Here is a 14,436-nt window from a genome sequence, read left to right on the forward strand (position 1 = left end):
TACCACTACCTGCCTTGTTCTAAAGCTTTTACCACTACACACAGGAGTTATTCATGGTGTCACTGTAGTTCACAAATCCCAAAACATCCTGTCTGCTTAGAAGAACCACAGCATTTGCTTGATGAGAAGAGTGAGTCGCAGCCTGCAGAGTGGTTTTTATCAGTGTCAGATGAGGAGAGAAGTGACTGATGAAAAGAGATAGCTGAGATGACAGCTATTTGACGGGGGGGGACAGGAGGCGGTAGACATGTAAAAGAGGATGTAACACGCTGGGAAAACACAAGTCAAGAATGAGTGAAACAGAGCTTGAGGTAAGATCTCAATAACAAAGTTGGTTATGTTGTTACCAAGCTGTTTTAGGCTAATGTGTATGTTGTAACTGCTGGAAACAAGGCCGAGTCACTGTGCCTAAGAAATATAATATTTAAAGAATGTGACTTTGAAAGGGTGAAGTCTGCAGTCTCTGCAAATTAGACTTAAACTGCTCTGTGCAAAAGATTGTGCTTAAATAAATTACATGAAACTCATTAAGTTGACATACATGCCCACCTAATGAATTTCATGTCATGTGTAGCTCTTGATCACGCATTGTTACTGTTAAAAGTAGTTTTTACGTAGAAAAATAAAAATCACTTCAGCTGCGCTATTGAATGTCTACGGGTATAAGCAAGTATTTTTAAAGTTATTTTAAAACCACTTAAAATTTAGCACACATTAGCGAAAATGAGTCACTCTTCCTTGTTTTATATTTTGTTTCCAAGGGCAAAAACTTCCTTTTAATTATTTATAGTGGTCTTGAGCAATAGTTCTCCAGGCTTTCTGAAGGTCTGTCTTTGGCCATTGGCTGCTCTTTTTTTTTTTTTTTACTTATTTTCATTCCAGTCCTTGTACCTGTCATTTTCAGAGCAATGCTTCTTTTTCTTTTATTTAAGTCACTTAACATTGGCCGAGAAATCACTCAAGCATAAAAGAGGCAACCTAGCAAATAGCCCATTTCCTTAATAGCCTGCTGAAAAAAACAACAAAGTATGTTCCCATTTCTATAGTTAAAGCCACAACAAATGTCAGAGAATTCACAGGGATAAAGCAGTAATTTTTCTATTAACAAGATGATTGCAGGAGGGCTATTAGACAAAGACTTGATATATATTGGCATGGTGTCCAGGGTATCCTAAAAGACTTTCTAAAACTGGACAAGCAGGTTACAAAAGATCTGACACAGCACCTGAGAGATACATCTGTCTATTTAGCTGCATCCAGAACCTGGGAGGGTTCAGCCTTCCCCTCTACTGCAACTGCTCACTCATTATCCCCACCAGATCCTGCAACAACTCGAGTCTGACCGACAGCGACTGCATATGTCATACTCTAACATCGAGCACCGAGTAAAACCAGTGTGGATGAAACATCGAAAATGGCTACTTTTCCTCTTAAGCTGCATCTTACTTGCTGGCATGGTGGGACTAATCAACCATCTGGCTCACCATTTCCACACTGGTAGGAGTTCAGAAAAACACACCAATACGAGACAATGAATTCACAATTCTGCCATTTTGTCTGACTTTTGTCTCACTCTTTCCTGCAGTTACTCCGTGTCTCTCTCCTGCCTGTCAGTGGGCTTCAGCCCGTCTCTCCACATCTGCTGATCCCTTCACGCAACCCTGTGATTACTTTCTGTTCACATGTGGATCAGACAGACTTTTGCTGGACAGTGAAAGGCGACAAAGAAGTCATGGTTTTACTTTACATGCAGAAAACCAAAGAAAGTCTGTGCAGTCAAAGCAGGAAGACGGAGGACTAAGAGAGAATAAAACACTGAGCAGAAAAGCTGTGTTGCTGCAGTATCTCAAGAAGATTTTAGGTATGAGTCTGTATTCAGTGGGAATTTTTTTTAAATGTCCTCTCTTGTGTGTGACTCCTCATTTCATGCTACCTTAACAAATGATCTAAATAGTTTCCTTTTTTTCCGGATCTGTATGTCAGAAACAGACAGCGGGATGAATAGTTCAGCAGTGCAGAAGACTAAAGGATTCTACAATTCCTGTCTGGATACAAAATCTATAGAAACTGCTGGCGCAGACCCCTTCCTCTCACTCATAAAGAAAGTATGATACTCATATTCCAAACATAGCAAGCTCTTCAAATCACACTTAAGCTTACATTGGTTATCATATGTGCTCATAAGACTTAATTACTTAAATTACCATTATGAACAGTATCCCATTAAATTTTAAAAAACAAACAGAAACCATCACCAGTTTTTTAATGATGCCTGTTGGCCTACAGGAGGTGCTGTAACTACATGAATCACTGTCATAACCTTAGTTGAGGTCAAAAAGAAAAACAAACAGTTTAGCCGAATTGTCTCCTTTGTAGTTCTACAAGATCTAAAATGATTAGTCAATTTGTAATTTGACCAAATTTTGCAAAGTCCACCTTCTAAAATGACAGATATTGCTTGTTTAACACTCAATATCTGCTGCCCAGAAGAATCAATCAGTTTAAAAACATCCCCTTTGGGTTCAGGAGACTCCAAACTGTTTGGTTACATTTTTTCCCCCAATTTCATCTACTAATATTGTTTCACTGTATCTTCTCCGTACACAGCTGGGAGGCTGGGCCGTATCGGGGCAGTGGAATCAGACTGATTTCAACACCACCTTGGGATTGCTAATGAGAGACTACAATACCTTTCCATTCTTCAACATCTATGTGGGCAAAGACCCTTATGAAGCAGCACGTGGGATTAACAAAAAATACATACAGGCTAGTATGAATTAAGATGATTTAGGTTTTGCTGCTCTGAGAGCTGCCAGAGCAATGTAAGCTTTGTGTTTTTGCTTTAAATCAAGTCTCCTCTTTGCCAACAGATTGATCAACCTGATTTGTTGATCCCAATTGAATGGAACAGCAAGACAGAGAAGTCTAGAGCTAAAACTGAGGTTGAGTATCCTTGTTGATTCAGGAAATGTCTTTAAATGAATACAAAAACATTTATCCATCCAACTAAGGCCTTTCCTTTTGTCCTGTCTCTTTTATCTAGACTCTACGTCCTTTCTTGGCCTCGTGTCAGCAATACCTCAACCTGCTGGGTGCCCCGAAGAGCAGCAGCTTGATCCATGTGGGCTCTTTCGTCTCTCTGTCCTCTCAGCTTGCTGTGGCATCTTCACCCCTGGACTCTCACCTGTCCAAAGGACAGCTCTACCAGCACATGACCATCAAAGAGCTACAGGTAAAGGATTTATGTTTCTTTGTGCTGTGCTGCTCTTCTGATAGAAGCAATGTCGGTGCATACTGCAGAGACAGAAGTTTTACCTAAATCAATTACAGATGATACCATTATACTGTACGTACTATTAGTTAGTAAAACGTACCTACAAATTAACTAGAAAAACAATGACAACTATATTTTAGCAAAAATGCAAATACATAAATAGGACTGTACAGAAAGGATGCTATAGTGCATGTGTTTAGTGATATTTGGTCCACATTAACTTGAGTCAAGTTTTTGTATGTTCTAAACACCTTAATACCCTGCAGAGGTCACCAGTCCATCACTTAGCGAGCACATAGAGGCAGAGAATCATCATGCTCACACTTAAACTGAAATTAAACAATAAATACATTTAATTTAAAAAACAACAACAACACTTTGAGTACCTGTTGTCTGGATACATGTGATAACAGTATTTTTTATATGGAAATGTCCCTACAGAGACAAGCCCCTGCTATTGATTGGTTGGGCTGCCTCCAGGCTGCTTTCCATCCCCTGCCCCTCAGCGCAGATGACGATGTCCTTCTGCATAACTTACCCTACATCGTGCAGATGTCCAACACCATCATCAAATGGCAGAACAAGCCTGAACTGAGCAACAGGTACTGTAAAGTGACATAAAAATGACAAGCACATCCTTTCTCTTTTTTATGCTTATCTTTGTTGCTGGGTCATTTGTTTCCACTCAGCGCTCCCCTTCATACTTTTATGGTCCTCAATCTGCTGCACACCCTGATGCCTGCCATGGACTCCAGATTTTTTGAAACAGCAAAGAACTTTTCTATGGCTTTGGGTAACAGTGAAGAGGTTAGCCGAATATGCTACAGAGGAAAGAAAAACTGGATCTGTGAATTGATTGGTTACTGTAATATCTTTATATTTTGGCTTTCCACCAGGAAGCTCCTCGCTGGAAACACTGTGTGCTGGAAACTGAGAGAGGATTTAATTCAGTTCTCACACATCTTCTCAGTAAAGTGACAGCACAGAAGGAGGTGAGGAGACATCTTGAGACCTAATGAATTCAATAGAGAGAAAAGGTTCTGTCTGATAATCTGTCATTTAACTCTCCAATAGGCAGAGAAGATTATTCAAAGTGTTTTTCACTCCTTCAAGTCCAAACTAAATGAGTTTGAGTGGACAGATCAGACATCTCGTCAGCTTGTCATGGAAAAGGTAACGAGTGAAGAATTTGTTTTCTTTTTTTTAATTTCTTCAGAAACGAACGATTTTTAAGTTTGATATTTGTTAAACGATTCTGCAGGTTGATTCTGCAATTCCAAAACTATGGACTACAAAGGAGCCCTCTAGTGAAGCCAAGCTTGACCTGCTTTTTTCGGAGGTACATCAAAAACCTCTTGGTTTAATGTCTTGATGGCATTTATCTATGTGGGACTTAAACTATATCTCACTCAGTGCTGTCAGAGAGAACTCTTTAGGATCCCAATGTCCATCTAAGTTTTAATTTGATCTGTTTGGATCTCACTTCAGGTGAAAATTCGCCACTTAATTCAGTAGCCTGTATGAGAGTCGAGCCAGCCTCCCTAGTTCTATTAGTTTTTAGTTTTATTATACCACAGAGTGACAGGTGGTGTGGAAAGGGCCCTCCACTGGAAAATAATGAGCTTACGCCCCAACATCAATGCAGTCTGCACCTGTTCGGCAACATTAGGTGGAAGATTTTTGAAGGGTGATGGATTCCCTAGATTTAATAGTGTTGGCAAAAAGGGATTAAACAAATTTGTGAATCTCTGTCCAAAAATTTGGTGATTTAGGACAGCTGCAAATCATGTGGGTCAATGTGCCCACCCCAGTCGGACATTTCCAGCATTCGGGGGTCTGTATGAGGTTCGCCCTGCATAATCTGTTGGTGACCACTAAATTCGGTGTAGTAGTTTGAACTAAGTTAGTCTTGTTCTAAGTTCCCTGGACATCTTTTTAATACTCTGTAGATTCCTGATCAGTAAGCGCTACACTAAGGTCAGTTTCCCAGGCTCGTTGCAGGGTGGTGAGCCCTTTATCCATGTGTTTTACAAGCACTGAATAATATTTAGGGACCTCACAATTTCCCTCAAAGACTTTCCCAACATAGGTGAGATAGCCTATAGTTAAAGCAGGTGTGGAGGGAGATCCAAAGATCATGAGGAGTAGATGTAGACTTAGAATAGCTGCAAATATTTCAAAAACTGTCTCTGTGGCAGCTGAAACTGTGTCCCCCGTCACATAGATCTCCAAGAACAAGAATTCCTCTCTGAACCCAAGTCTCCAAAGAAATGGAGCCTTTTTAATGCTAAATTTGGGGTTAAGCCTTATAGAGGCCTCAGTGTGGAGGTGCATTTTCTTTGTTTTCTTTGTATTATTGTAAGGTATTTACCTTACAATATAAAGCGCCTTGAGGCAACTGTTGTTGTGATTTGCTGCTATATAAATAAAACTAAATTTAATTGAATGTTTATTTATCATATAGAAAATCTGTTAATGCCGCAATAATGACATTAAACTAATGGTAAAACTGTTACCACGAATCTCAACTTTTAAATACTATGTTGACATCACTGGTTTTGGAAAATAAGGATTAAAAAGTGTAGAAATAAAGCCAAACCACTGACCTTCAAATATCTATAATTTCAGATGATAGTCAGCAACCAAAACTTCTTCTCCAACTATGTCCAGCTTCTATCCCTGTGGCAGAAGAAACGCATTGAAGTCCTGATCACCGAGCCTGAGGATATTGATATGTAAGTGTCAGCTTAAAGCTGATAGCTGCCAATAATCTGGAGTGTGCATTAATCTTTTCACTTTTCTTTTAGACTGTCTGTCACACCATTTCTCTTTGGTAAAAAGCTCCTCTTTCCCTTGGGAATGTTTGTACCTCCACTTTTCCATCCAACCTATCCTAGGTAACACATACATTCACTCAATAACTATTAAATGCCTTCCATTGTATTTTTCAAATAATTCCAGCATTGGACTTCTTCTGTAAACAGAGCCATTAATTATGGTGCAGCTGGTTTCCTTGTTGCTAAAGATATCCTCCACCTGCTTCTGCCTGACAGTAAGAGAGATTCACTTTCCTCTTCTTCATTTACTACACAAAAAATACATTTTGCTTTTGTTAGTAATATTATGTATATTTATCTCTGCAGTTTCGTCTCAAAGTAAGACCGTGAATGCTGTGGGTGAATGTGTGTGGACTCACTACCTCACAGTGTCAGAAAAGGCAGGCAGAGGTGGAGGGTTTCCGCTGTCAGCAGCACAGCAACAGGAGGTGTGGGTGCAGTATACTGCACTGCAGGTAGCGCTGCAGGTGAGGATCCATTGTCAGGCTTTAGTGTCTGTTTTTAAGGATGAGATCAAGTTTACATGTCTTCGTGTTATCTGCCTTTTTTTTCTTAGGCTTATCATCAGAATCTAATGCAACAGCCTAATGACACGTCTCTCTCAGGAATCTCATATACTCGCTTGTTCTTTAGATCCTTTTCTCAGGTGATGTACTTTCATTACTGTCTTTTCTTTTTCTGCTTTCCTCCCAGCTACACTCGAGTGTAATTCCCTGTAATGTGATTTATTTGCAGATTAACTGTGAAGCTGATCCATACCGTGACTCCATGCCTTTTAAACCCTCCTTCTTGATCACAGTCATTTGTGCCAAATATAACCTGTGTCCTACAAGCCCGCAGTGCTCCATTCAAACCAAGCAGAATTCATTACAAGCATGCTGACCAGTCTCCTCTGATTTGACATAAAAGGTGTACCTACCATAAGTAGGCTACAACCCAAAGCACATTTATGTATTTGCTTTTGTTGTAATTGTTAGGTTGTGTCTGCATGTTGTATAATTGCGCAAGCGGTTTAGTTTTGTTTGTTTTCATTTTTTGAAAACTGTTGAAACCTTGTTTCCAGCTTTGCTTTCAGTGATGAAAGTTGCCAGAAAAGGGACATTGGATTGAACAACAAAGTTCTCCTACTTAAAGATGATTTTGTTCATTTAACTTTAACCATCTTGAGTGGAAAAAGTAAAAGTTAAATTCAAAAATGGCCTCTTATTTTAAAATAAAATCATCCGAGATGAGTGGGAAAATGTATCTTTGCTCAAACTTCATATAAATAACATAAACGTGAAAAAAAAATCCATGAATTCTGAAAAATATCCCCACCTGACCCGCAGCGTATCTTCTGATTTCTGTACACTAACTTTAAAATGTAAAACAGTTCTGCAAATTGAAGTACATAATTGTATACATAAGGAATCAAAGCTAGAAGATGAACCTATCAAAATGTAGTTAGTAGAAGCCATATGCACCCATCTGTCCCACATGGTAATATGACCTGAGAAAGATGACCCAAAATTTCCTCTAGTTATTATTAGAAAACACATAAAACATCAGGATAGCAATGCTTGTTTCTCTTTAGGGGTGTCAAACATAAGGCCTGGGGGCCAGAATCAGCCCAACAAAGACTCTAATCCAGCCCATTAAATGGCTTTGGAAAATGTGAGATTTTTAACTGTATTTTAGAGCTTTTCTTCTCCCATGGCAATTCACACTACACCAAAATGATTACGTTATAAATTTATGTATTTTACACCTTTATTTCTTATCATTTAGGCCCAAAGAATCATCTAGAGAGATTTCTTTCATTTACTACAGCAGCATTTCTTTATTATGTAAGTGAGGTGTACTTTTAAAATTGCACTTTTTTCTTTTTCTTATATAAAATCATTTGACATCCCTGCTCTACATCACAGACATTAAACTAGTGCAATTTCACTTTTTAAACTAGGATTTATCCCATGATGTTGATGCTCAAAGTTGCTTACACACACACACACACACACACACACACGCACACACAAAATATATTGAACAAAAGTTAGACTTTGGCTTCAGAATGTTACAATTGGAAGTGGGTTTAAAATTCATTTGGCTTCATTTAGGTGAGCAAACATGTGTTTTTGAGCCCTGAAATGCAGTGACTAAAAATATCTGGTTCATAGTAACAATGTTGCTGATAATCAGTGTTTGTGTTTATTGTACTTTTCCATCCAACTGCTTATCCAAGGATAGGATGGTGGGGGTGCTGGAGGCAATTCCAACTCTTATGAGATGAGAGGCAGCATATACCCTTCACAGTCTTCCAGTCCATCATAGGGCTAATATAGTTACACTCAATTCAGAATGACTAGTTAAACTGACAGGGATGTCTTTGCACTGTGGGGGGAAGCTGAGGCACCAACATTTCTGTTCCTATCATTTATTTGTCTTTATCGCCTATAGGTACATGTCATGTAATGTCTATTTTCATCAAATGCATGCACTCAAAATAAAGTAGTCAAAAAAACCTACTTATTGATACTTGAGTGGACCCATCAATTATTTTGAATAACTTCCTGACTCAGTTAAGGCTCTGGACCAGCAACTGAAGAACTGTTATTTTTCAAAATGTCACAAAATCAGCATTCCTATTTTAAACTCTGACCAATACCTGTCAGTGAAACTCAGTAGAGGAGTTTCCATCATTTCAGATTTCTTCCTTAATTATGAAATAGTGTGTAAACCTCAAAAAATGCGGAGGAAAGCCACTGTTACAAACTCCACGCAGCTGAGTGCACTGGGAAATGGTGCGAGCGAGAAGTCAGAAGAAAACACACATTTGAAGGTGATAAAACAGATAGAAAGACCTTCTAAAACTCCAGCTGGGAAAGGCCTCGGAAAAGCAGGAGCCAAACGTTTGGGCCGACTACTGAAACGAGCTATCCCTAACCAGGATGAGGCGACAGGAAAGGCGAACGCTTCTCTTCCCAGTGAGTCCCTGACGGTTCAGCTAAAGCTAAGCTAATCAGCCAACTGCTGAGGCTAGCTAAATTAATCCAAATTAAGAATTTATGTGTCTTTGATTTTAATTATTTTTAAATCTGCTTTAGATTTCAAACAATAAAAAATAATACTATGACACAGAATTTATTTCCAGGGTCTTTCCTGGTTCAAAATGGGTGGGGGGGCTATGCATTTTAGCAGCTGTTGATGAAGATGTTAAGATTTAGAGTACATAAAAGGGTCAGCTCAGTTTGGAGACAAAGTTATAGAGGCAAGGCTGAGAAGGTTTGGACATGTGCAGAGGAAGGATAGAGGATATACTGGACAAAGGATGCTGAACATTTAGCTGGTTCATAACAAAATACAACAGTGAGAATGGATGGAGACATTTGTACTGTACTATAACTGGTTTGCACTGATCTGTGATTTGAATGTTATTTTCTTCATTGATTTTTCAGAGACTCCCGTCCGGCTTTTCAAGCATCAGATTCAAACAGAGGCTGGAAATGCACCCAAGACAAATTCCGCAAAGCCAACCTCGCCTCACATCTCCCAGCTCATCCTCAGTGTGGTTTCCCAGTGCAAACACAGAGGCGGCATCTCCATGGCAGAACTCAAACAGATGCTGGCAGCTGGAGGCTATGATGTGGCCAAGAACAACAGGCGAGTGAACATAGAGACCAAGAGGCTGGTTAACAACGAGACACTTGTACGAACTACAAGAAATGCATCATTCAGACTCAACCATAAGGTAATGCACCTTTAATCTTTGGTAACTGGTATTAGTTCAACTAAATGCAGCACTGCTGCGTGTAAGTTATGCATGTAGCTTATTGGCATTGTGGCTAAAAAGTGATTTTCTTGCCCGTGTGTTGCAGTATTACAGTGAGATTCTCAAAACAATTTCATGTCACATTAACTTTTACCCCCCGAAAAATAGAAGCTGACAGACATAATTCAAGTAAGGACGATCCCAGTGAAGACTCCAAAGCCAAAAGCAGAGCTGAAGCTGACTCCGAAAACAGCAACAAGCAAATCCCCCAAAGGAGCAGAGAACCAAAAGAGACGAGTATTAAAGCCAAACCAAACCAAACCAAAGAGCAAATCACACCAAACAAGGGCAACACCTCGAAAAGTTAGATCACCCAAACTAAAACCTAAGCCTCGCAGAATGGCGGTCACATCACCCAAACTAAAATGCAAGCCTCGCAGAATGGCGGTCACAGCGCACAAACTAACACGCAAAACTCGCAAAGCGGCAGCCAAATCACACAAACAAAGAAGGAAGACAACCAAAGGAAGAAAATCACCAAAACCTGCTGGCAAGAAACGCAGACCTGCAACAAACAGGGGCGCACGAGTTCGAAAGGTACCGAGGAAGGCTCAAAAGACTCGGAGACGCCGACCAAACCAAGTTCAAAATCGACATAAAAAGCAAGCAAGACGAAGGCTTCCAAAATCAAAGTTGAGATCGAGGAAAGGCACTTACTACTACCGCTAGGCTGAGTCTTCATGGTAAACAGTAATAAACAGAACCCCTTTTAGCATCCTGAAATACACGTAGTTCTATGTTGTGTTTGTGTTCCCATATCATTTTTTCTTCACTTCACTGTACAGACCATAGATCGCATAAAACATGGACAGTTTTCAGATACAAGTTCTGAAAAGTGAAGCTTCAGTGGAAACTTGTCTTTCTTTTAAATGCTACTTGAATGCGATACCTGTGGTTGCAAAAATATCATGTATTGAGGTCAGACAGACATGTGATCATTAACCATGTGATTGCCATTTTAAATGGGTGATAATGTAGGATCAAGTGAATAAGGCTTCAGTCACACGAGCCTAGAGACAGTCTGTGGCTACCTGGCAACCACCAGTTGTGATTGAAAAATGAGTATTCCCTGGCCTATTATGAGTGGTTGTTGGAGGTTGATGGCAGTCTCTGGGACATTGATTGCTAAAGTACCCGACACACAGGCCTACAGGCTGTCAGTGATCTCCCTGGCAATCACCTGTTGTTAGGGAAAAAGGGTATATTTCCAGCATAAACCTCCTTGTGAATGCTTTGATCAGCAGCACATTTTTGCAGTTTGAATGGAAGTGATGAACTTATTGCCTTCAAAGTAAAACTTGCACCCTTTGAAATATATTGGCTGCAGCACTGAGGCTGAACTTTATTCTGAGGGCAAACATTCGCCATTTCGTGTTGCATTCTTTCAAGTTTTACTACTGCTAGACTAGTAGTTGGCAAATGCTGGCAGATAAACTAAAACTGCAGGCAACCATGGCAATCTGCTAGTAACCAGACCAAAGTGCTTTTAATGCAGCACCTTCTTTGCAACTGATTTTATCCTGGGAGAGCCGGCAACCTCGAGAAACCACTGTCAGCCAGTTGGAGAATACACGTCCCTAGCAACCGGTGATTGTATGACACCCAATATGGACTCTAAAAGCATTGTGCACATGACGTCACTTGAAAAACCTCACTAGGAGACAATTGCAAAACAGCTCTTAGACTTGACCTCTGAAGTCTTTAGAGGTCAAGTCTAATAAACTCTTGATGAGTTTATGGGCTGAGTCATGAGGCTTGGGTCATGTTGAATAAAATGTTATGTCATTTGTCAAACTGTGATCATTTCAGAAGGGAGTATTTTTCTGGTATCGTGGTTTCACAGTCAATTCTGTCTCTCATTACATTATCTTGATGCTTCGAAGCAGGACTTTATAATCAGTGGGTGACATCAAAGTAGCGATGTCCATCTTGTAGTTTATGGTTGTCTATGTGTGAAACTTTGCACAAATCAAGAGCAGTCGTTATTTAGTCACACATTTTAATGTAACTACAACAATCCATAATCAAAACTGCAATTGATACTGGTATAAAAATAACTGCCATGCTCCTGCATGGAAAAGGAACCAATGTGTCTTCCACATGGTGCTCACATGCCATCGAATACATATACAGGACAGTGTATACCAGGCTAGAACATTGGGCATCAGTGGACACTCAGTCCAGTATTTCTAGTGCACTGAAATAAAGTCCATATAGTCAACTGTCTCTTTCCAGTCAGCATCAGCACTTTTCTATCCGTCACAGGATGCCCCACACCTCCTCAAAGGCAGAGCACATCTTGGCACAGGTCAGTGCTGCAGACAGGGGGTAGTTACTGATGGACACTGTCTTCTCTGTGTAGTCCACGTTAACCTAATAAGGACAGAGACATCAGTAATACACAAGGAGTATTTGACATAACTGTAACAGACTAAAAGAGTCTGTAAAAGAGAATGCCTCAATATATTTCTCACCGCTCCATGTGCGAATGCTCCAATCACCACTGCAGCTGGTCCCTCTGGTACCAAAGTCCGTGGGCACACGGCCTCTCCTGAAGAGAAGGAGGTGCTGATACGAGGGCAGCCGGGAGGTAGGTGATCAGACACTGGATTTTTAATCATCCTCAGGAGCTTCTGAGGACCATCAGCAGCCCTGACACTCAGCTTGTGCAGCAGCTGAACTAAGAAAGTAGAGAGAAGAAAGAAGAATTAGGAGAACAGTAATGGAGTGAAGGCTCACTTAAAGCCAGAACACATGGGAATAAGACTTAAGTACAATGCCTACAGCATGATCAGTATGTGTATTATCCATGCAGAAAAAATAACAGTTATAGTTTACCCATAAGGCCACAGAAACGTGTGAATGTTCTTGGGATGCGGGTCTGCGGGTTGATCTCGATTAAAGCGTTTTTCTCTGTGTGGATGTAAACCTGCAACAGCCCCGCCCTGTTCAACGGACTGTCCATCAGCATGAGCAAACACTGGAAATACACAGTTCAAAGTTAAAACCATTCATACAGCCCTTCATCACAAACATGCCACTACGCTTTATATAAGAAAACACAGACATAAAGGATAAATAAGAAAAAACACTCTAGTTAAATTTCAGACTTGATGTATTGATTTTTATTTCAATTTAATTTTACAATTTAGTTTCAGATTGCCTGCAAAGTATTTTGTTTCATTTTTCAGTTTCCTTATTAAGTGTTAGGCCAAGATATAAAAAGTTCAGGTAGGTAGGTATTACAATACAAACAAAAGGCAACTGACTCACAATCATGTACATATCCCTGTCTCAATAAAATGCGCACAAAAGCGGCTCATGTCTGTTGTCCTACTTTTATTTTTGATAGTTTTTTTGGTTGTTTTGTTCCTAAAGTACTTCTTACACTACTTCATATTATTCTTACACTACTTAGTACTTTTTATTCATACTATACTGTTATATATGTGCACTATTCAGATTAGTGAAATATTACTGATGCAGTAGTATCAAAAGTCAGCTAATGAAACATGCTGGTTTTGTTTTTGTCTCTCAGTTACACTGTAATAGTTCCTAAGTAGTAGGATTTGAGCAGGTCCAGATGTTAGGGATGTTGAGTCAATGATACTGTATTTCTGTAACTATTAAAAAAACCCAATATGTCACAGATTATAAATATCACAGACTAAGACAAATTAATATGAATTAAGACCACAATACTGTGGATACAATAAGTACCAGAGTAAGGAGCACTAAAAAGTAATCATAAGGATCTATTTATTTCTAAAGGGGACTTTTGGAAAGCGTTAGATCCCAGAAACCATGCTACGCAAAAAAAAGAAAGAGAGAAAAAGATATGAATATGCTCTTTTAGCGCTTTGATTCATACTGGGGGAGGATTGCTCCCCAGATTACTTTTTAAATGCAGAAATAAAACTAAATGACAGGCTTGATGCTCAGTACTGTGCTATCAATCATGTACAGTATGTTTGATAGCACATAATTGCAATGACTTAAATGCAATGAAACTCCACTCTGGTTAACTGTGACAGACTGACAAACACAAGTGACGAATAAGGCTGTACATTATTATTGAGGAATGAGTGTTTACCTGATGTGTGATATCTGGTCTTATTTTTCCGGGATCTCTTCCACTTTTGATGATCATATTTTTGTGTTGGTCGCAATTTAACAGCTCAAATGTTTTCCCGACCTGAAATATGAAAAACAAGCCAAAAGCATGTATTAACTCGCCTTAAGTTAAGTTATTATTAAGCATCGTTGTTGGTGTCACTTCCACTAAAAACGGGTAGGGGTTGCATCACAACAACGCGCAAAGACAGCTCCATAGCGCCTTACCTTCACCGTCTCTAACGACGCTCCCTCCAGAATAACCACCAGCCTCCTCTCCGCCATGCGGTCGTGCAGGCTGCGGAGATGTTTGGCTGGTTTAGGTTCATATTCGTCCAAATGTTCAAGACCACGCTTCTTCCCATTACCCGCCGCCATGATGCCTTCCTCTGGACTGTCGCAGG

General features: G+C 39.8%; 3 protein-coding genes across 3 annotated transcripts; 2 read left to right on the forward strand and 1 right to left on the reverse strand.

The window, feature by feature from the left end:
- The first annotated feature begins 29 nt into the window (after window positions 1-29).
- On the forward strand, window positions 30-8,604 carry kel (Kell metallo-endopeptidase (Kell blood group)). Its single transcript, XM_085423233.1, has 18 exons — window positions 30-311; window positions 1,320-1,497; window positions 1,586-1,861; window positions 1,984-2,105; window positions 2,608-2,766; window positions 2,871-2,942; window positions 3,044-3,232; window positions 3,716-3,876; window positions 3,964-4,081; window positions 4,171-4,266; window positions 4,349-4,447; window positions 4,536-4,613; window positions 5,903-6,009; window positions 6,082-6,171; window positions 6,259-6,326; window positions 6,418-6,578; window positions 6,668-6,757; window positions 6,847-8,604. Exons 1-18 carry the CDS (start codon window positions 291-293, stop codon window positions 6,991-6,993), a joined length of 2,232 nt encoding a protein of 743 aa, XP_085279359.1. The 5' UTR covers window positions 30-290; the 3' UTR covers window positions 6,994-8,604.
- A 232-nt stretch (window positions 8,605-8,836) lies between these two features.
- Window positions 8,837-11,809, forward strand: LOC146659263 (uncharacterized). Its single transcript, XM_085423257.1, has 3 exons — window positions 8,837-9,074; window positions 9,546-9,838; window positions 10,028-11,809. Exons 1-3 carry the CDS (start codon window positions 8,837-8,839, stop codon window positions 10,586-10,588), a joined length of 1,092 nt encoding a protein of 363 aa, XP_085279383.1. The 3' UTR covers window positions 10,589-11,809.
- A 92-nt stretch (window positions 11,810-11,901) lies between these two features.
- Window positions 11,902-14,436, reverse strand: emg1 (EMG1 N1-specific pseudouridine methyltransferase). The gene is made up of 5 exons (XM_085423267.1): window positions 14,261-14,436; window positions 14,013-14,114; window positions 12,758-12,899; window positions 12,394-12,599; window positions 11,902-12,292 (listed from the first exon to the last, which is right to left on the reverse strand). Exons 1-5 carry the CDS (start codon window positions 14,408-14,410, stop codon window positions 12,179-12,181), a joined length of 714 nt encoding a protein of 237 aa, XP_085279393.1. The 5' UTR covers window positions 14,411-14,436; the 3' UTR covers window positions 11,902-12,178.

The sequence above is a fragment of the Rhamphochromis longiceps genome, linkage group LG11, assembly GCF_057381845.1.
Source record: "Rhamphochromis longiceps isolate RC_006_pf linkage group LG11, R_longiceps_female_GT1.1, whole genome shotgun sequence".
In the NCBI taxonomy this organism is placed as follows: Eukaryota; Metazoa; Chordata; class Actinopteri; order Cichliformes; family Cichlidae; genus Rhamphochromis; species Rhamphochromis longiceps.